Genomic DNA, 20636 nt, shown 5'->3' with positions numbered 1-20636 from the left:
TGTGCTCACCCCAGTCCAACGCCGGCATCTCCACATCATTTATATGACTAATCAGAGACCTACCTTAATATGGGTAAGAATTCCAATAATTGGTGCTTGTGATGGCTGCTTCCGATCTATTCCCACCACAATTTATTGGGCAGGTTTAGAAAGTGATGATGTGGATGCTAGCAAAAGTAAATTTCAAAAATTGGTTTAATTGGTCTAAGTGCCCTCATTTTAATATTGTATCCAGCTCCACACAAATGTAAGGCAGATACCCGAGACAACGAAGGAGCACCCATGACAATATGGTGTCCAGTATACTTCCCGTGAAATAAAAACAAAATACTGCGAATGCTGGAATTCTGAAATACGGTCTAGAAATACTCAGCAGGCCTGAGAATCAGTAGGGAGAGAAACAACGTTAACGTTTTGAGTCGAGTATAACTTCTTCAGAAACGCCGAAAGGTAGAAATGTAATAAAAACAGAAAGTGCTGGAAGTACTTAGCAGGTCTGGCAGCATATGTGAAGAGAAACAGAGTTCACGCTTTGAATTTGTATGACTCTTTGGAAGAGTTCCAATGAACAGCAAAACACAAAAAACAAGATTAAGCCAAGCACATGGCAAAGAAAGAAACAAAACAGGAGACAGAATTCATGATCTGAAATTGTTGAACTGAATGTTAAGTCTACACAGCTGCAAAGTGTCTAATCGGAAGATGAGTAGCTGTTCCTCAAGCTTATAGAGTCACAGAGTCATAGATGTTTACAGAATGGAAACAGGCACTTTGGCCCAGCTTGTTCATGCCGCCCAGTTTCTATAGCTAAGCTAGTCCCATTTGCCCGCATTTAGCCAATATCCCTCTATACCCATCTTGCCCATGTAACTGTCTAACTGTTTTTTAAAGGAAAAAAATTGCACCCGCTGCTTCTCCTCTACCTTTGGGAAAAGATGATGTGGAGATGCCGGCGTTGGACTGGGGTGAGCACAGTAAGAAGTCTTACAAAACCAGGTTAAAGTCCAACATGTTTGTTTCAAACACTAGCTTCCGGAGCACTGCTCCTTCACCTGAGGAAGGAGCAGTGCTCCGAAAGCTGGTGTTTGAAACAAAAATGTTGGACTTTAACCTGATGTTGTAAAACGTCTTACTTTGGGAAAAGATGTTGACTATCTACCTTATCTACGCCCCTCATTTATAAGCTAGTGTACTGGAACACTGCAGTAGGCCGAGAACAGAAATGTGAGCTTGAGAACCAGGTGGAGAATTAGGATGGAAAGCAACCAGAAGTTCAAGGCCTTGCTTGCAGACTGAGGTGTTCCACAAAGTGGTCACCCAGTCTGCGTTTGGTCTCTGCATTGTCATGGAGACCACACTTTGAGCTGTCAATACGTTATACTAAATTGAAAGAAGTAAAAATAAATGACCACTTCACTGGGAAGGAGTGTTTGGCGCCTTGGATGGTGAGGGGGGAAAAGGGTAATGTTACACCTCCGATAATTGCTTAGAAGGCGAAATGGGAAGGGCACAAAGCTTTGGGAATGATTGAGGATGTTGCGGTGGGAATATTCCCTTTGGAACGCTGCTCGTAGAGGGTAAGCTGTGCTTGGTGGTGGCATCATAGAACCCTTATAGTGCAGAAGGCGACCATTCGGCCCATTGGGTCTGCGCCGACCCTCTGAGAGAGCAATCCAATTAGGCCCACTCCCCTGCCCTATCTCGATGACCCCACCTAGGCTGCACATCCCTGGATATTAAGGGACAATTTTATCATGTCAATCCACCTAACCAGCATATCTTTGGACTGTGGGAGAAAACCGGAGCACCCGGAGGAAACCCACGCAGACTCGGTGAGAAAGTGCAAATTCCACACAGACATGCACCCAAGCTTAGAATTGAAGCTAGTCCCTGGCGTTGTGAGGCAGCAGTGCTAACCACTGTGCCACCATGCCATCGCTCGCGCTGGAGGTGATGCAAAAGGTGGAAGATCCTTTAAATTGGAGGTTGGTGGAGGTGAAAAATGGGGATAAGGGAAATGGTTTTGAGAAGGTGGGAAAGGGGGTAATGGTTGGACATGGTTGAGGCAACCATGCAAGATGGGAATCCTTGGTTGAGGAAAATTAAAGACTTATCCGAAGCACTGTATGGAAGGTTGCATGATCAGTAGGGACGCAATGGAGATGGAGAAACTGGGATACTTCAATTATGTTCTACCAGGGTCTGGAGAAGTATAGTCAGGGTAACTATGGAAATGAGTGGGCTTATACTGCTTATTAGTGGACAGCCCATCCCCCGAAATGGAGACAGAGAAATTGAGAAAGGGAAAAAGAAGGGTTGGAGATGGACCACGTGAAGGTGAGAGAAGATTGGAGATTGGCAGCAAAGTTGATTTTCAGTTCTGGGTGAGAGCAGGAAATGGCACCAATACAGTCCTCAAAGTACCAGCAAAAGAGTTGGGAAGGGGGACGCTGAGTAATACTAGAGCAAGGAATGTCTCATATACCCGACAAAAAGGCAGGCATGGGCGAGGGGTTCTCCGCTGCTGGCATCCGAAGCATATCCCTAATCCCTTTATTCCCTAACATGAGGATTCTCCTTACCTCCACGATGCTCCGGCCCACTGGGCCGGGAGTCACAGGGGTGTAGATTGGCCCTAATGGGGTGGGACGCATAGTGGGCCACGGTGTAGGTAGTTAAGGTAGATGTCCCCAAAGTCCATCAGAGGGTCCTCTCCCCCACCCCTCAACACAAATCCTGCCCGTCTCACCTCCCAGCACCCCCCTTAATTAGACCTCCCACCAGACCCCCCATCAGAGATCCCCACCAGACACCCCATGGTGAGTGGGTGAGGCAGGGAGGTTTGGCGCTTGTCCATCCATACCTTGAAATGCACATCTGTACCCCCTCCAGACGCTGACAAGTAGGGGCATCCTCCCACCCCACAATGGGAATTGCTGGGTCACCCCGTAGACATCAATAGGATCGAAAGATACCATTGCTGGCCAATGGCAAGCTGTCTCCGCCACCGGAAAATACACCACTGGGGGGGTGGGGGGGGAATGGAAATTCCCACCCATTAACTCTATTCCTCTCTCTACAATTGCTGCTAGACTCACTGAGATTTTCCAGAACTTTCTGTTTTACTTCAAGTTAAAAGAGAAATTGTTCAATGTCAGAATAAGCTCAGGCAAGCAGAGGAAGTTGGTGGTTGATAGAAGCTGTTTGGGCCTCTTTTTAAGGAAGAATAAATGAGTCCTCAGTCCATCCTGATGGAAGTGTGAAGGATTGAATGTCCAAAGTTGAAAGATGGTGATTAAGGCCAGGAAACTAAAAATTGGTGAAATGACATAGAGCCTCAGAAGAGGTCCCAGAAGTCTGTGGGAAGAAACTGGATGAGGGAGACAAAACAGAGCCAAGATAGAAAGAGATAAGTTTATTGGGGAAGGAACAGGCTGAAACGATGGGTCTATCAGGATTTTGGAAAGCAGTTAGAAGCAGACTGTTCAGGATTGGGGGACTATGAGGTGGGAAACTGGAGGGAGGATCACCAGAGGAGATGAGTTCAGTGACAGGCCTGGAAACAATGGTTAGATGTTTGATGGTGGAATCATAGTCCAGGAGGAGGTCGGAAGAAGTGCCTGAATATTGGCACTCAGCCTCCGCAAGGTAAAAGTCGCTACGCCAGAAAATAACAGACCACCCTCATGAGAAAGTATGGTAACAATGTCAGGCTTAGACCCGAAAGAACAGAGTTCAGAGGGAGACAGGTTAGAGTGAAAGGGGAACAGAGGATTTAAGACAGCCGATGTCACGCTGACAGTTCTTAATTAAAGGATTAAGAGTGGAAAAGAGGTGAGAGGGAAGGGCCCAAGAGGAGGGAGAGATGGACGAAAGGGGCTGTTGGTTCTGGGGAGGACTCCTGGCCAAAAAGGTGAACACGGAGGTAAAAACAAGGGAACAAAGAAAGGCTCAATGGAGTTTGAGTTAAAATTCGTAAAGGTGAGGGCTTACGGGGATAACACGTCCTGTGTAGTTTGTCATGTGAAATCAGCAACAAAAATAAACAAGGTCCAATTTTCCCCCGTTAGTCTCCATTAGCCTTTGTCATGCTATAAAGCAGATAGCGTAATCAGGCTTGGACAATATCATTCAATGGAGGTTGCTTTCTTTTAAACTTGTGATTCTTAACTGCAGGTAAGCTCAGTGAATTTTGAAGGAAAAACATCCAGTGCATGGACTCGCTCAAGAACGGGACAAGCCCCACCTGAAGACTTGTATCCGCCCAGATTTGTGTTAGTGCATTCAACCTCTGCAACAGTAAACATCACACCACCGACCCAACCAAATGGAATTATCAGCTTGTACAGGCTATTTGCTCGCAATTGGACTAGAAATGAGGACCTGCTGGTAAGCACCTACACGGTTTCCTTTATTACTCCCGTGCCAGCAGGAAGAGAAAGCAAATTAAATGCACATTTATTTTTATTTCATCCAGAATGTATATTTGCATAATGCCTCCATGAGAGCACAGCATTCCTCTCATACTTTTATCAGTGGTCATTTCAGGGACAATTTATCCCTACATCCCTGCTAAAACTAGGCAGGCAGTTAAAATCGCCACTGGGACTAATGCCATGATCTCTTAGTTGGTTTTGATAGTAACCTGCTTTCCCAAGCACTGGAAACCAGTGCGGGGGAAGCTTTTGGTGTTCTTTTGCTCTGCAAAACTAGAAGAAAAAGGAACTGAAGCCAGAAGAGACCCAAAAACACAAAGATTGTTTTCCTTTTTTTTGATTTTCCTGATGTGTTCCAAAATAGAAGTCCTCCTCTGTGCCCACAAGGAAAGTGTAAACCTCCCATGCCTTGCGCTTGTTATGGGCCAGGGTTTAGAGAACCCCAAAGTGTATCATGGAGTTCACCTGACCCATAACTTTTAATAGATTGTGGTATGGGGAGCACACGGCCCACTCTACAGGTGTGGTACAGCAGAAATGGAAACGTATTTTTTAAAGCAAAACTATGTTAACCTTTTTAAAACATACAGTGAACATCTTAGCAACCATCAATTCAAATACAAACCCCAAAGAGTAGAACACTAAGTAATCCTTAATAACTTCCCAAACAACATCCAGAAGACAAAAGAAACCCCTTTCAACAGAAGCACATAAGGTTTAGATTTACGACCGAGAACATTTATAATTCTGAATTCACCAAATGATCAAGAGATCGTCTTTTCATGGCAGAGAGAACAGTACACCTGCTTTGTCTGGCTTCAGCTCCAACACTGAAGACAAAACTAAAAAGACACAGACACATACAAGCTTTTCTCAAAGTGAAACTAAAAAACAGAGCAAGAGCTCAGCTCCACCCACACTTTGACATCACTGCAGTAACATGAGCAGCCAAACATTTCTTAAAGTGACATTCTCATGACACGCTTCTCCATTTTTACTCTCAATCCTAGTGTGAAATACTCCTGAATTTTCCTCCTGGTGTTTTAACTTTGTGGCAGCAACTGCACCTCTGATCCCAGGCAATGTCTTCGTACTTACTAACATTTCACCACATCTTCCAGCCAACTGCTGATTTCCATTTTCTGATTCTATGCAGATCGGTAAGACCAAAACTGAAGTTCAAAGTGTGTGGCTTTGGTTTCCTTACTTAAAGAGGGGTTTTACTTGCATTGGAAACAGTTCAGAGAAGGTTCAGTCAGCTGAGCCCTGGGGCGAAGTAATCAATTTATGAGCAAAGGTTGAGTAAGTTATCCCATTCTCATTGGAGTTGAGAAGAATGAGAGGTGGTCTTATTGAAAAACATAGGGGTGGATTTTCTGCTGCCCGCTGCTGGTCCCGATGCAGCGCAGAATCCTGCATTGGCCAAAAGACGGCGCCTATCCTGTCCTGATGCTCCGGTCCCCTGCCGGCGGCAGCTGAGAGCTACACATCCTGTGCCCTGTGAGAGGATGCAAATGAGTTGTTTGATTCAATTTGCATCTGATTAACGGGCTGGCACTCAATACTCCATGCCTCCGTGATGCTCCAGCTTTCATCTCCTTTCATGCTTGAAAGCACCTCAACTGTCCTGCTGTGAAGCTAACCACAATGTTTATAAACATTTCGGCAATATGTGCTTTCACTTCCTCTTTTTCTCAGCAGAAAGCACTTAACTGCTTTTGCTGTGATGATGACCTGTCAATCATCGCTAGAGGTCACCCTCACGTGCGCGTGCTGTTGGTGGGGATTGACCTAGCAATTCCCAAGGTGCTGGGGGAGGATGCCCCTATTTGTCAGCTGGGGGGGGGGGGGGGGCAGGGTTTGCATTGTGGAGGGTGGGGGAGCCTGTGGCCGGACCTCGATATTGGGCCCCCAGCCCAAAATGTTGGCCCGATAGTGGGATTCGGAACAGAATCCTGGGAGATCACCAACATGAATAAATTTGCATGGTAAGTGAAGTGAATCACTCCTGCCCACCACTCCTGGCTCAGACCAGGAGCGATTCTACTCCACAGGGAGAACATAGGATGGGATTCTCCCCTTGTTGATGGCAAAAAGCGCGAAACGCGATTGGGCGGAGAATCACCTTTTACGACCGAATCGCTCCGCCCCCTCTAAAACGGCGTAATTGAGGAGTAGGGCGCACGCCCTTGGGACGGCCTCAGGACGTTACCTTAAGGCCCTCCCCCGATGGGCCGAGTTCCCAACCGCACAGGACACGTCTGGTCTCAGCATTCGGGAACCCGGCATGGCGACTGCAGACTGTGTCCAGCACCACCACAGTTGGGCGGGAGCTGTGCTGCTGGCCTGGGGGGTGGGGGGGGGGGGGGGGGGGGTCGGGGGGGGGGGCTTCGGCGAGGGCTGGGGGGACTGGTGGGGAGTGGCCTGGGGGTATCCAGGGGGACACTATCTGGCAGGTCGGGACCGCACACGGCCGACGCCATGTTGAACGCCGCGACGGCTGCATGTCGTCATCGTGCGCAAGCACGGCCATGGACCCAGCAATTCTCCGCCGTTTATATCGAGAAGGCCAGGCATTTTACATGCCATGGCTTCTAGCCCCTCACCGGTCGGAGGATTGGTTCTGGGGCTTCGCCGATTTTTCTCACAGTAAATGCCATGGATCCTCCGGACATAGCCTCAAAATCAGAGAATCCAGCCCATTGTCTCCCAAAAGAAGAATCCTGCTCATAAAATTCTGAGGGGCCTGGGAGGATATTTCCTGTCATGGGGGCATCTAAAACTAGGGAGCATAGTTTAAAAATAAGGGGATTCCCATTTAAGACAGAGCCTAGGAGAAACCTCTTCTCTCAGACGATTGTTAGTCTTTAGAATCCCCAAGATTAGATAGGGAGAACAAGACTGGACTGCAGGCCTTAATATTGGGACTGTTTAGAAAAAAATAATGTATTTTAAAATGGACCTGGATACTTGGGCGATCACCTGCTAACGAGTATAATTATCCACCTACGAAACTCTGTGTTGCTGGTCATGGGTTCTGTGGGTTCTTGCAAGGCTGATGAGCCCGATCCTCGAGTCGCATCTTCGACTGCACACGTGGCAGGTGTTTCAGGGAGGTGGGATCGGTCTGGATTGCTGGTATTCCTTTCTCAAGCTTCTTTTTCAGGCCTCCTCTCGTCATTGGATCTCCTCCAAGAATCGTGCCCTTCAATTAGGAGGTTACTCCAAGTAGGGGATGGTTTAGCACAGGGCTAAATAGCTGGCTTTTAAAGCAGACGAAGGCAGACCAGCAGCATGGTTCAATTCCCATACCAGCCTTCCCGAACAGGTGCCGGAATGTGGCGACTAGGGGCTGTTTACAGTAACTTCATTTGAAGTCTACTTGTGACAATAAGTGATTTTCATTTAATTTCATTAGTTCTCTTCTGAGCCAGGGTCCCCCAGGCATTGGCATCTATGTTGCATTTCTTCACCTGAAGAAGGAGCCGTGCTCCGAAAGCTCGTGTTTGAAACAAACCTGTTGGACTTTAACCTGGTGTTGTAAGACTTCTTACTGTGCTCACCCCAGTCCAACGCCGGCATCTCCACATCATGGCATTTCTTGAGGTAAGCCTTCAGGTGTCTTTGAAGCACTTCCTTTCTCTTCCTCTTGTTCAGAAGGCTTCCTTGAGCTTGGCAAAGATTTGGCAAGGATTTGCTTTGGCAGTAGAGACTCTAGCAACCAAAGTATGTGGACAACCCAGCGGAGTTGGTTTGTGACGATCATGGCCTCAATGCTGGTGATCTTGGCTCCTTCAGGAACACTGATGTTTGTACGCCTGTCCCCCCAGCTGATGCGGAGAACCCATCTCAGACAGAATTGATGGTACCTCTCCAGTGCCTTGAGCTGGCGTCTATACATAGTCCACGTTTCTGAGGCTAGTAGAAGGTTGGGAGGACGACCACCTCATACACAAGGATCTGGTGGCAGCATGGATGCCGCTGTTGTTGAAGACTCTCCTCCTTAGGCGCCGGATGGTACTAATATTGCCAAATCCATCGTCGCTGGCTCTACTGTTACATTGCTTTTAGATTATGATAAATGATCAACAATCTCCATTTATGGCTGGATTTTCCGGTTTGGTGACTAAGACTGGTCTCCGCTGGCATATGGAGTGGGCCCATGTGCGAGTCTCTCTCCTTAACCATGCAGATATGTGCATGGTGGAGAACACATTGGGTTCCGTCGATACCCTGGTATCGGACCGCCATTTTGAGCTGATGACCTGATTCCGAGTTCGAACAGCAGATGCAGCTCCTCCCCACAGCACGCGTTAGAACTTCTGACAGGTCTCACGGCCCAAGACCATGTCCGTGATGTCCTGATTGATGCTGGGCCAGTAGATGGGTTGTCGAGCCCTGCGTCTGCATTTTTATATGCCAAGGTGTCCCTCGTGAATATGACGAAGTGCCATGGGCCTGAGACGCATCGGAATCACTATTCTGTCCATCTTCAGCAGTATTCCGTTGATCAACGCTAGGTCGTCTTTGACGTTGTAGAATTGCGGACAGTGCCCTTTCAGCCACCCATTGTCGAGATTGTGAACGACTCGTGCAGCAAGGGGTCTTTGTCCATCTCTTCTCTGATGTGAATTTTTTTTTGTCCATTGCAGGAAGGTTGTTTGTGCACATTTGTACCTGAGATTCGATGCGTTGGATTATCTCTAGTGGTTCACTCGGTGAAGTGAATGAGCGAGTCAACGCGTCTGCAATGATGAGATCTTTGCCAGGCATATACAAAATTGAAATCATGGACGGGAGTCTCCGACCCCCGGTGGGTCTGAGAATCGCCGGGGGGCGGCGTGAATCCCGCCCCCGCCTGCTGCTAAATTCTACGGTGCCGGGAATTTGGCGGGGGCAGGAATCACAGCGTGCCGGTCGGCAGCTGCTGACGGCGGCCCCCCGGCAATTCCCCGGCCCGCAATGGGCCGAGAGGCCGCCCGTTTATGGCCGGTCCCACTGGCGTAAATTACAACAGGTACTTACCGGCGGGACCTGGCTCCACAGGCGGCCTCCAGGCTCCTCGGGGGGGTACAGGGGGGATCTGGCCCCAGGAGGTGCCCCCACGGTGGCCTGGCCCGCGATCATAGCCCACCGATCCGCGGGTGGACCTGAGCCGTGGGGGCACTCTATTCCTTCGCGTAGGCCGCTGTAACAGTCCGTGATGGCTGACGCGGAGATGAACCCGCCTGCGCATGCGCTGGGATGATGCCAGCAAATCCATCTTGGGTGCATATGGGATGGTGCTCCTGCGCATGCACCAACTTCCGCCGGCTGGCAGAGGCCCTTCGGCGCCGGTTGGTGTGGCGCCAAGCCCCTTCCGCGCCAACCAGCGCGGCGCAAACCACTCTGACGCCGGCCTAGCCCCTGACGGTGCAGAGGATTCCGCACCTTCGGGGCGGCCCGACGCCGGAGTGGTTCATGCCAGTCCTTTGCGCCGGAGTTGCCCACCCTGCCAGTTTGAGGAGAATCCCACCCCAGATCTCCGAAGTTTTAGTAGAATTCTTTGTAATCGAGGAGTCACGTCATTTAGGTTCTCATGGATGATGTGCACCAGACGTCTGTGATCTGTTTCAACGGAGAATGTTGGTAGGCTATAGACGTAGTCATGGAATTTTAAAATGGCGGTAAGAAGGCCTAAACACTCCTTTTCAATTTGAGCATACCGAAAGGGGGAGGGGTCAAAGTGGCCAGCCGGTACCACAATATGGAAGCTATCAGCTGGTTATGACGAGAACTAAACCCCTGTAAGACAGCACTCGGAGCTGTCATGTGAGAGTACCTTTAAGAAATGGGTGTTTAAGAAATGTACCTTTAAGAAATGGATGTTTATCAGTGATGTCAGTGTGTGGGTGGAGTTGGGCTGTCTGTCAGCTTTTTACTTTCATTTTAGGCTGTTTGCCGCATGGTGTGTTTTAATTTCGTTTTCAGAGCTGCAGTAACAGCCAGAAGGGGTATTAGTCTCTCTCTAATCTAAAAACTGTAAATCGATCCTTTGGTAATTTAAAACTGCTCTCAGTAGTGACTTTAACCTGATGTGCTTCTGTTTAAAGGTGTTTTAAGTCATATGGATGTTAAAAGGACAGCTTGAGGATTACTTAGTGTTGTATTCTTTGGGAGTTGTATTTGAATTAATGGATGCTAAGATTTTCACTGTATGTTTTAAAAAGGTTAACTTGAGTTCATAGAATAAACATTGTTTTGCTTTTAAAAAACACTATTCCATTTCTGCTGTTCCGCACCTGTGGAGTGGGCCGTGTGCTCCCCATACCACAACCTATTAAATGTTGTGGGTCAACTCCATGATACACTTTGGGGTTCTCTAAACCCTGGCCCATAACAAATTGGGGGCTCGAGGGAGATAAAAATCTATCTATTGGATTGGCTTTGTGAGCTTAAAGACAGTGGCTAGTGAGCATTTTGTGGTTGCTTTTCAGGAGTGGTACTCTAGTTTAAGTGGGGAGTGTGTTGTAGACAATGGCTCTTTCAGAGGCTCTGAAGTTTTTGGGGGTAGAGACGGTCACACACACTACCTTACAGACAGAGACTAAAAACAGACTGTTAGATTTGGCAAAAACATTGCAGTTAACATTACCTGACAAAATGCGAAAAGATGAGGTAATTATGATGGTGGCTAAGTATTTAAAGTTGCATGAGATACAGTTTGACTCATTGGAAATGGCAAAACTTCAGTTACAAATTAAATAAATGGAACATGAGAAAGAATTAAAGCAACTTGAATACGAAAGAGCAGAAAAAGAAAGAGAGAGAGAGAGAGAGAGGAAAAAGAAAAGGAGTGAGAAGAAAGGAGAAAAGAAAGAATAGCAAGAGCAGAACAAAAATAAAGAGAAAGGGAGATACAGATCAGGGAAAAAGATAAAGAGAGAGAGTTTGAACTTCAGAAAATGGCCATGAAACATGACAGTCAGTTAAAATTGGCAGACGTAAAGGGAAAGTACAGTTGGCTAATAGTGATGAGGATAGTGAGAAAGAGCATCAAAGTCGAAGGCGTGGTGGGAGATGGAAATCTTTTTCATTTCATTTGAGAAGGTGGCTAAACAAATGAAATTGCCGCAGGACATGTGGGTATTGTTGATTCAAACAAAGCTGATAGGTAGGGCTAGTGAAATGATTGCATGGTGAAGAGGTGAAAAAATCCATCTTGGGTGCATATGAACTAGTGCCTGAAGCCTACAGACAAAGGTTTAGAAATTTTAAGAAAAATTTGGTCAAACATACATGGTGTTTGAAAGGCTCAAACAGAGTAATTTTGATATTTAAACCAAAAATAGACCAAACTTATGAAGCTCTCAGAGGAACTATACTTTTGGAGTTTAAAAATTCAATTCCTGATGTAATGAGATCTCATGTGGAAGAGCAGAGAGTTAAAACTGCGAGATTAGCAGCAGAAATGGCAGATGATTATTAATTAGTTCATAAATCAAAGCTTGGTTTCCGACATCAGTTTCAGCCTGTGAGGGATAGAAACTGGGGACATGAGAAATACTCAAGTGGTAAAGGTAAAGGTGATCTGATGGGAGATAATAAGGAGAGTGTACTTCAGATTAAAAAAGAAATCCAGGAGGGTGGAAGAGACATGAAAAGTTTCAAATGTTTTCACTGTAATAAACTAGGCCACAGTTCATTGTAAAGTCACAGTGTTGGTGGTTGAAGAAAAGCACTGGGAAGGCTGATGTGGTAAAACAGGATAAGACAGTGGGGTTTGTTAAAATGGGAAAGGAAAGCCCAAGTGAAGCGAAGGAGGTGCAAAAGAATGTACAGCCTGATCAAGAGGTGATTGATAAGAAGGTGCCAAATCTCTTTAAAGAATTTACTTGTGTCGGTAAAGTTTACTCATGTGTATCAGGAGGAGCAGGTAAAGAAATTACAATTTTAAGAAATACGGGAGCTAGTCAATCTTTAATGGTAAGAGATGAGGACTTATGTAGATTGGGAAGAATTTTGCCAGAAAAGGTGGTAAAATGTGGAATTCAGGGTGAGAGGAGTAGTGTTCCATAATATAAGATAAGGTTCGAAAATCCAGTGAAGAGTGGTGAAGTGGTAGTAGGAGTAATAGAGAAACCATCTTGTCCAGGAATACAGTTTATCTTGGGTAATGATACAGCTGGATTGCAGGTGAGAGTGATGCCTACTGTGGTTGATAAATCAGTGGAAAATCAGACAACTGAAGTGTTGAAGGACGAATATCCTAGGAATTGTCCGGATTGTGTAGTAACAAGGTCACAAAGTCACAGGTTAAGACAAGAGGAGAAATCAAGGCGAGAAAATGAAGTTGAAGTGCAATTATCAGAAATGATTTTTGATCAGATGGTTGAAAAAGAACAAGAACAGGTCGCGGATAAGGCGGATATTTTTAGTTCAGGAAAATTAGCAGAGTTACAACAGAAAGATGTAGAAATAAACCGGATGTATCAGAACGATAATACAAAAATACACAGAAGAGGAATCTGCATGTATACCAAAATGTTATTACCGTAAAAGTGATGTCTTGATGAGAAAATGGAGACCTTCAATCGAATGAAAAGTGGACAGAAGTTCATCAAGTAGTATTGCCGGTAGGGTATAGAAAGGAGGTGTTGCGAGTTGCACATGAGGTACCAGTGGGAGGTCATTTGGGAATAAAGAAAACTCAAGCTAAAATACAAAAATATTTTCTTGGCCTGGATTACATAAAGATGTAGTTAAATTTTGTCAATCATGTCACACATGTCAAGTGGTAGGGAAACCTCAGGCAGTGATAAAACCAGCGCACTTAATACCCATTCCAGCATTTTATGAACCTTTTACAAGGGTCCTAATTGATTGCGTAGGACCACTTCCTAAAACAAAAAGTGGGAATTAATATCTTTTGACAATAATGGATGTGTCTACTAGGTTTCCAGAGTCCATTCCAGTACGTAATATTACAGATAAAAAGATTGTGGAGGAGTTACTTAAATTATTTATTAGATATGGACTCCCCACAGAAATTTAATTGGATCAAGGATCAGATTATACCTCAAGGTTATTCAAAGAAGTTATGGATAGTTTAGGAATAAAACAATTTAAATCAACTGCGTACCATCCAGAATCGCAGGGAGCGTTAGAAAGGTGGCATCAGACATCAAAGATATTGTTGAGGGCTTATTTCCATGATTATCCAAAGGATTGGGATAAAGGAATTCCATTCGTACTGTTTACAATTAGGGATGCACCTAGTGAATCAACCAAATTCAGTCCTTTTGAACTAATTTTTGGTCATGAGGTAAGAAGACCACTTAAATTGATTAAGGAAAGATTGGTGAGTGAGAAATCAGAAATTATATTATTGGGTTACGTGTCAAATTTTAGGGAACGATTAAATAGAGCAGGTGAATTGGCTCGACAACATTTGAACGTTGCACAAAGTGTGATGAAACAGGTAGCGGACAAGAAATCCAAAGTTCTTAGTTTTGCCAGTGGAGATAAAGTTTTAGTGTTGTTACCAGTGGTAGGTGAACCTGTAAAAGCAAGGTTTTGTGGACCTTATCAGATTGAAAGGAAATTAAGTGAGGTGAATTATGTGGTAAAAACACCAGATAGAAGGAAGACTCACCGAGTGTGTCATGTGAATATGCTTAAAAGGTACTTTGCAAGGGAAGGAGAGAAAAAGGAGGAGATTTTAATGATTCTAACTTAAAGTGATGAGCCAAATCCAAATGACTGTGTATTTGGCACACCTCAAATTAAATTGGGAAACGAGGATGTTCTTAAAAATTGAGATAAATTGTTGAGTTACCTCCCAGAGGAAAAACGGACTGACCTGAAAGAGTGATTGATATCACATGAGCAAGTTTGTAGAGATAAATTGGGAAGTACTAAAATGGCTGTCCATGATGTAGATGTGGGAAATGCTGTTCCAATCAAACAACATCTATATAGACTTAACCCTTTAAATTGGCACAGGTTAACAAAGAGATTGAGAGTATGCTTAAAAATGGCATAATTGAGGTGGGCTGCAGCCAATGGAGTTCATCCATAGTGACAGTACCTAACCCAGACAGTACCCAATGGTTGTGTGTGGACTATAGAAAGGGTAATGCAGTTACAGGAACGGATTCTTATCCTGTCCCACATTTGGTGGACTTCATTGAGAAAGTGGGACAATCAGCTTTTATTTCCAAACTGGATTTACTTAAAGGTTACTGGCAGGTACCTTTATCCGAAAGGGCAAAGGAGATTTCAGCTTTTGTGACTCCGGATGGTATAAACCAATTCAAAGTTATGCCATTTGGCATGAAAAACGCTCCAGCCACATTTCAACGGTTAACTAACAAAGTTGTTTCAGGATTACCCAGGGGCTGTTTAGCACAGGGCTAAATCGCTGGCTTTAGAAAGCAGACCAAGCAGGCCAGCAGCATGGTTAGATTCCCGGAACAGCCTCCCCGAACAGGCGCCGGAATGTGGCGACTAGGGGCTTTTCACAGTAACTTCATTTGAAGCCTACTCGTGACAATAAGCGATTTTCATTTCATTTCATTGTGTGGTATACATCGACAATCTGATAATTTTCAACCAGACTTGGAAAGAACATTTAAAACATCTGATGGAGTTATTCGATCGACTTCAGGAGGCGGGTTTGATGATAAACCAAGCCAAAAGTGAATTTGAAAAAGCCCAAGCCATTTTCCTTGAGGAGTTTCCGATACCCTCAAGACGAAGGGAAATAATGTGATTTCTTGGCATGAGTGGATTTGTTCGAGCATTTGTGAAAAGGTTTTGTAGCATGATTGCTCCACTACTGATGGACTTGCTGAAGAAACGTCAAAAATTTCAATGGACAGCAGAATTTCTAGGTATTTGACTGCTTGGAAGCTGTGATAACCAATGCTTTTGTATTGGAGAATTGCAAGGGACTCTGTGATCATATTGAACTAAAGTATCTGACTTTAAAGATAAATGCCGAGGCGTAGAGAAATAGATGGATCGTGCAGAGACCTTCTTGTTCAAAGAAACTGTCAATCGAGAAGGAGTTTCAGTCGGAGGAAGAAGAACAAAAAACAGAATGGATTATATTATTATACCTGTTTGCGTGTGTTGTTTTTGTGAAATGAGAAAGTACATTTAATGTGTGCATTTCTTAAAGGATAGTGAAAAAGTGAAAAATGAAACCATCTTGAAGTTGATGGGTTGTTTTTTTCTTGGGGGCAGTGTCATGTGAGAATACCTTTAAGAAATGAGTGTTCACGAAATGTAGCTTTAAGAAATGGGTGTTTATCTGTGATGTCAGAGTGTGGGTGGAGCTGGGCTGTCTGTCAGCTTTTTACTTTTGTTTTAGGCTGTTTGTTGCAGGGTGTGTTTTAGTTTCGTTTTCAGAGCTGGATAGCTGCAGTCACAGCCAGTTAGTCTCTCTCTCTCTAATCTAAAAACTGTAAATCGATCCTTTCGTGATTTAAAACTAATAACTGCTCTCAGTAGTGACTTTAACCTGATGTGCTTCTGTTTAAAGGTGTTTTAAGTCATATGGATGTTAAAAGGAGGGCAGCACGGTGGCCTAGTGGTTAGCACAACCGCCTCACGGCGTTGAGGTCCCAGGTTCGATCCCGGCTCTGGGTCACTGTCTGTGTGGAGTTTGTACATTCTCCCCGTGTCTGCGTGGGTTTCGCCCCCACAACCCAAAAATGTGCAGAGTAGGTGGATTGGCCACGCTAAATTGCCCCTTAATTAGAAAAAATAATTGGGTAATCTAAATTTAAAAAAAAAAAGGACAGCTTAAGGATTACTTAGTGTTGTATTCTTTGGGAGTTGTATTTGAATTAATGGTTGCTAAGATGTTCACTGTATGTTTTAAAAAGGTTAACTTGAGTTCATAGAACAAACATTGTTTTGCTTTTAAAAAACACTTTTCCATTTCTGCTGTACCACACCTGTGGAGTGGGCCGTGTGCTCACCATACCACAATCTATTAAAAGTTGTGGGTCAGGTGAACTCAATGATACACTTTGGGGTTCTCTAAACCCTGGCCCATAACAGAGCAGTCCTGTCCAGCATCTCAAGCAAGCGGTGACCTTGGTCTCCAGCTCCTGCCAGTTAGCTGGCCTGGATTCTTCAGCCGGGCAAAGATAGACTCCCAAATAGAGGACGCTGGTCCTGCTCCAGGTGAAAGGCCTGAGCTCCTCTGGGAGGGGGTCCATCTACCACAGACCAACCAGGAGTCCGGAACATTTGGCCCAGTTGATCCTGACAGAGGACACGTCAGAGTACACAGCCTGGCACTCTCACATCCTCCACAGGTCAGCAGGGCACGACATCAGCGTAAGCCGAAAGGCCCACCCCGATGCCCGGCCAGCGCAGGGGGTAGTCCCGACAGGAGGCGCAGGGAATGCTCCACGCAAATAGAAGCTGGCCAGTCAAAGGGCAGCCCTGACGCACTCCTCTCTCAAAGCGAAGGGGCGCTGTCAGGGACTCATCGACCTTAACGAGACATTCTGCGGCAGTGTACAGAAGTCGGATCCGGGCGACAGATTGCATTCTGAACCCGAATAAATATTTGTGATCCACCCTGTTGAACGCCTTCTCCTGATGAAGGCACAGGAAGGCTCTCGACATACCAGCCCTCTGGGAATGATGGACCAGGTCCCGGACCAGATGGATGTTGTCGTGGATTGTGCGGCCCGGGACCGTGTAGGACTGGTCAGGGTGGATCATGTGGTCTCACACGGTGCCAAGGTGCAAACTCATTGCCTTGGCGAAAATCTTGTAATCCATGAGGATCTGAGGAGGGAGACCGGACGCAAGTTTTTAAGGTGGCAGAGATCCCCCTCTGGTGGCTCTGTACCATGAGAGGGGCATCTTCCCTGTTGCGATACCTTGCCCCACATAGTCGCTCCCCAGGATGTCCCAGAGCGCCCTGAAGAACTCCACAGTCAGCCCGTCCAGCCCTGGGGTTTTTCCCCTGGATAGGCTGTCGAGGGCGCTGGTCAGCTCCCCCAGGCTTATAGGGGTATCAAGCCTACTGGGGCCCTCCGGGCTGACAAGCTCACTGGATGGAATGAGGAAGGTCTGATAGTTAGGATAACTGGGCAGGGTCGAGTCCTCAGCCCGGGAGGAGCCCAGCAAACAAACAGCACAAAGGGACTTTACTCCCACCTTGTTTTTGCAGCCACCTTCCTGTTGTTGTTGTTGTTCCTTCCCTCCTTCTCTGCTTCCTCTCTCCTTTTTTTCTCCTTCTTCTCTCCTCCTTCTCTCCTTCCTCTCTCCCTCCCCTCTCCTCCCTCTCTCTCTCCTTCTTGCAGGCAAGTCAACAGCAGCCAGCATTCAGCAACAGAGACAGAGAGCAGCTGCAGCTACTCAAGGTGGATTGGCCACACTAAATTGCCCCTTAATTGGAAAAACATAATTGGTACTCTAACATTTTAAAAAATAAGACAAAGCGTGCATGTGCCATTTCGCTCGTAATTTCTTCTCTTTTTGGGATCGGGTAATGTTCCCGCATGATGTTTTTGTTTGGATCCTTGGGGTCGATGCAGATTTGTAGGTGCCCCGAAGGCATTTTGACGCACAGCATTGAACTGACCCAGTCAGTCGGTTCAGTGACTTTGGAGATGATGCCTTTCTTCTGTAGACTTGCAAGTTCTGATTTTAACCGGTCCCTCAGTGGAGCAGGAACTCTCATTGGTGAGTGAACCACTGATTTCGCATCAGCACGCAGTAGAATTTTGTATTCATATGGAAGTGTGCCCATTTCGCTGAAGACGTCTGGGCATTCGTCCAGTATTCCTTCAATGCTGACCTGAAGATCTTGATGAGACGACGTCATGGAGTATACCCTTTGAATATGGTTCAGTTGCTTGCAGGCTTGTGCACCTAGCAGCGACGACTTTTCTGGGGACAATCTCAAATCTCAGGCTCGTCTCTGTGTGTCTGTTGGACACTGTTAAATGGCATGACCCCAGTGACGAGATTGTGTTGCCATTGTAGTCCTGGGGTTTGCATGCAGCTGGAAGGGTTTTGGGAGCCTTCTTGATTTCTGTGAAATCGAGCTTCGAGAGGTTAGCGGAGGCATCTGTGCCCTGGTTGAACTTAATGGGGCATCTGTTTACATCCAACACTGTGTTCCATTCAGCCTCGGAATCAATGGCATGGCTTGATTTCACTTGTGAGGTATTCTGAGTGGAGTTTTCAAACTTTGTTATAATTCCCACTTGGATACATGTTAATTTTTGCATGTTTTTTTTTTCTCTCTAATAATTTGTAATTTGTTGGATATAAAATCTGAAAACGCAATAAAACATTTTATAAAAAAAATAATTCCCACTTGGAATGTTTTATCCAGGTTGTCGTCGTCTGGATCGATTGCACTATCTTGATCAGACTCATCCATTTGGAGTTGCACACTTCTAATGTGACTGCTTTAAATTCGGTCTTTGACTTCTAAGTTGTGGTGCAGATTTGCACTGAGCAGCATAATGGTTGAGTCTCCCACATTGGAGACATTGGCCGGGATTCTCCCCTACCCGGCGGGGCGGGGGGGTCCCGGCGGGGCGGGGGGGGTCCCGGCGTAGCGGAGTGGCGCCAACCAATCCGGCGTTGGGCCTCCCCAAAGGTGCGGAATTCTCCGCACCTTTAGGTGCTAGGCCCGCGCCGAAGTGGTTTCCGCTACGCCGACTGGCTCCAAAACCGGCGCCAACGGCCTTTGGCACTATGCCGCCCGGCGTCGGGGTTGGCCGAAAGGCCTTCGCCGGTCCGCGCATGCGCCGATGCGTCAGCGACCGCTGACATCACCACCGGCGCATGCGCGGTAGGGGGGTCTCTTCCGCCTCTGCCATGGTGGAGGCCATGGCGGCGGCGGAAGAAAAAGAGTGCCCCCACGTCACTGGCTCACCTGCTGATCAGTGGGCCCCGATCGCGGGCCAAGCCACCGTGAGGGCACCCCCCGGGGTGCGATCACCCCGCGCCCCCCCCAGGACCCCGGGGGCCTGCTTGCGCCGCCAATCCCGCCGGCACCAAAGGTGATTTGAACCACGTCGGCGGGATTGGCCTGTCAGCGGCGGGACTTCGGCCCATCGCGGGCCGGAGAATCACCGTGGGGGGCACGCCGATCGGCGGGGGGGGCATGCCGATCGACGGGGCATGATTTCCGCTCCCGCCGATTCCCGGGTGGCGGAGAATTCCGGCCGCGGCAGGGGCGGGATTTACGCCAGCCCCGGGCGATTCACCGACCCTGCGGGGGGTCGGAGAATTCCGGCCATTGTTTGCCTCTCACAGGGCATTTTTTTCGAAAGTGGGCAGTTCCACACTTCATGCACGTCATTGCGTCAACATCATGACGTTCCGTGCGTCTTCGCGCATGCGTAGTGCTGTTCTGGCCGTTTCATACCTTTGTTCGTAATGTGCATGCACAGTGCAGTTCTCACTGTTCTGTATGTTTTGTCATATTGCGCATGCGCTGGGCCCTATTTTGTGCGCACAAGATGGCTGCCGTCGGAAATGTGGAAGCGCTGCAATCGGGAGATGGCCTGGATGCACGCAACCTCATGGGAGGTCTTTCTGCCACTTTCAGTGATCTTGTACTGTAAGTAGCGATTTTTTGAGTGTTCATGCACCGTGCATGTTTCTATAGCAATTTCCAGAGTCATATTTTTATCTTAAGTAGTTGCTCTCTGAGAGGATCATAGTGGATTCCAATACCATCTGGTCCCTGATCATTGAGTCAATTAGAGCACCAAAGTTGCAGGATTGAGCCAACAGGTTAGTGAAGAAACTGTTAAAAGATTCCTCTTTCAGGGCAGCACGGTGGCACAATGGTAGCCCTGCAGTCTCACGGCACCGAGATTCCAGGTTCGATCCCGGCTCTGGGTCACTGACGGTGTGGAGTTTTCACATTCTCCCCGTGTTTGCATGGGTTTCGCCCCCACAACCCAAAGATGTGCAGGGTAGGTGGATTGGACACGCTAAATTTCCCTTTAATTGGAAAAAATGATATGGGTACTCTAAATTTATTTTTTAAAAGATTCCTCTTTCCCTTGCGCTCAAATATTTCATTTATCTGGATCTCGCAGTGGCTATCAAATTTTTCAAGGATAGTTTCATATTTTGTTTTATCCTGCCTTTCTGTGTAGTTAAAGGATTTGTAGATCTCTATCACGTGTTCACCAGCCGTAGTCAGTAAGAGAGCTATTT

The 20636-nt window shown here is 46.6% G+C and overlaps 1 protein-coding gene across 4 annotated transcripts in view; it reads left to right on the top strand.

Annotated features, from left to right (window-relative positions):
• The window catches only part of ush2a (Usher syndrome 2A (autosomal recessive, mild)), a 1354742-nt gene that overhangs the window by 1272108 nt on the left and 61998 nt on the right, over positions 1–20636 (top strand). For all 4 annotated transcript variants that reach the window (XM_038811752.1, XM_038811743.1, XM_038811716.1 and 1 more), the window contains one exon: positions 4177–4389. In XM_038811752.1, coding sequence (XP_038667680.1) covers positions 4177–4389 — 213 coding nt within the window. The remainder of the gene's footprint in view (positions 1–4176; positions 4390–20636) is intronic.

The sequence above is a fragment of the Scyliorhinus canicula genome, chromosome 1, assembly GCF_902713615.1.
Source record: "Scyliorhinus canicula chromosome 1, sScyCan1.1, whole genome shotgun sequence".
NCBI lineage: Eukaryota > Metazoa > Chordata > Chondrichthyes > Carcharhiniformes > Scyliorhinidae > Scyliorhinus > Scyliorhinus canicula.
The sequence above is the reverse complement of the archived record's forward strand: the minus strand, read 5'-3'. Positions and strand labels throughout refer to the sequence as shown.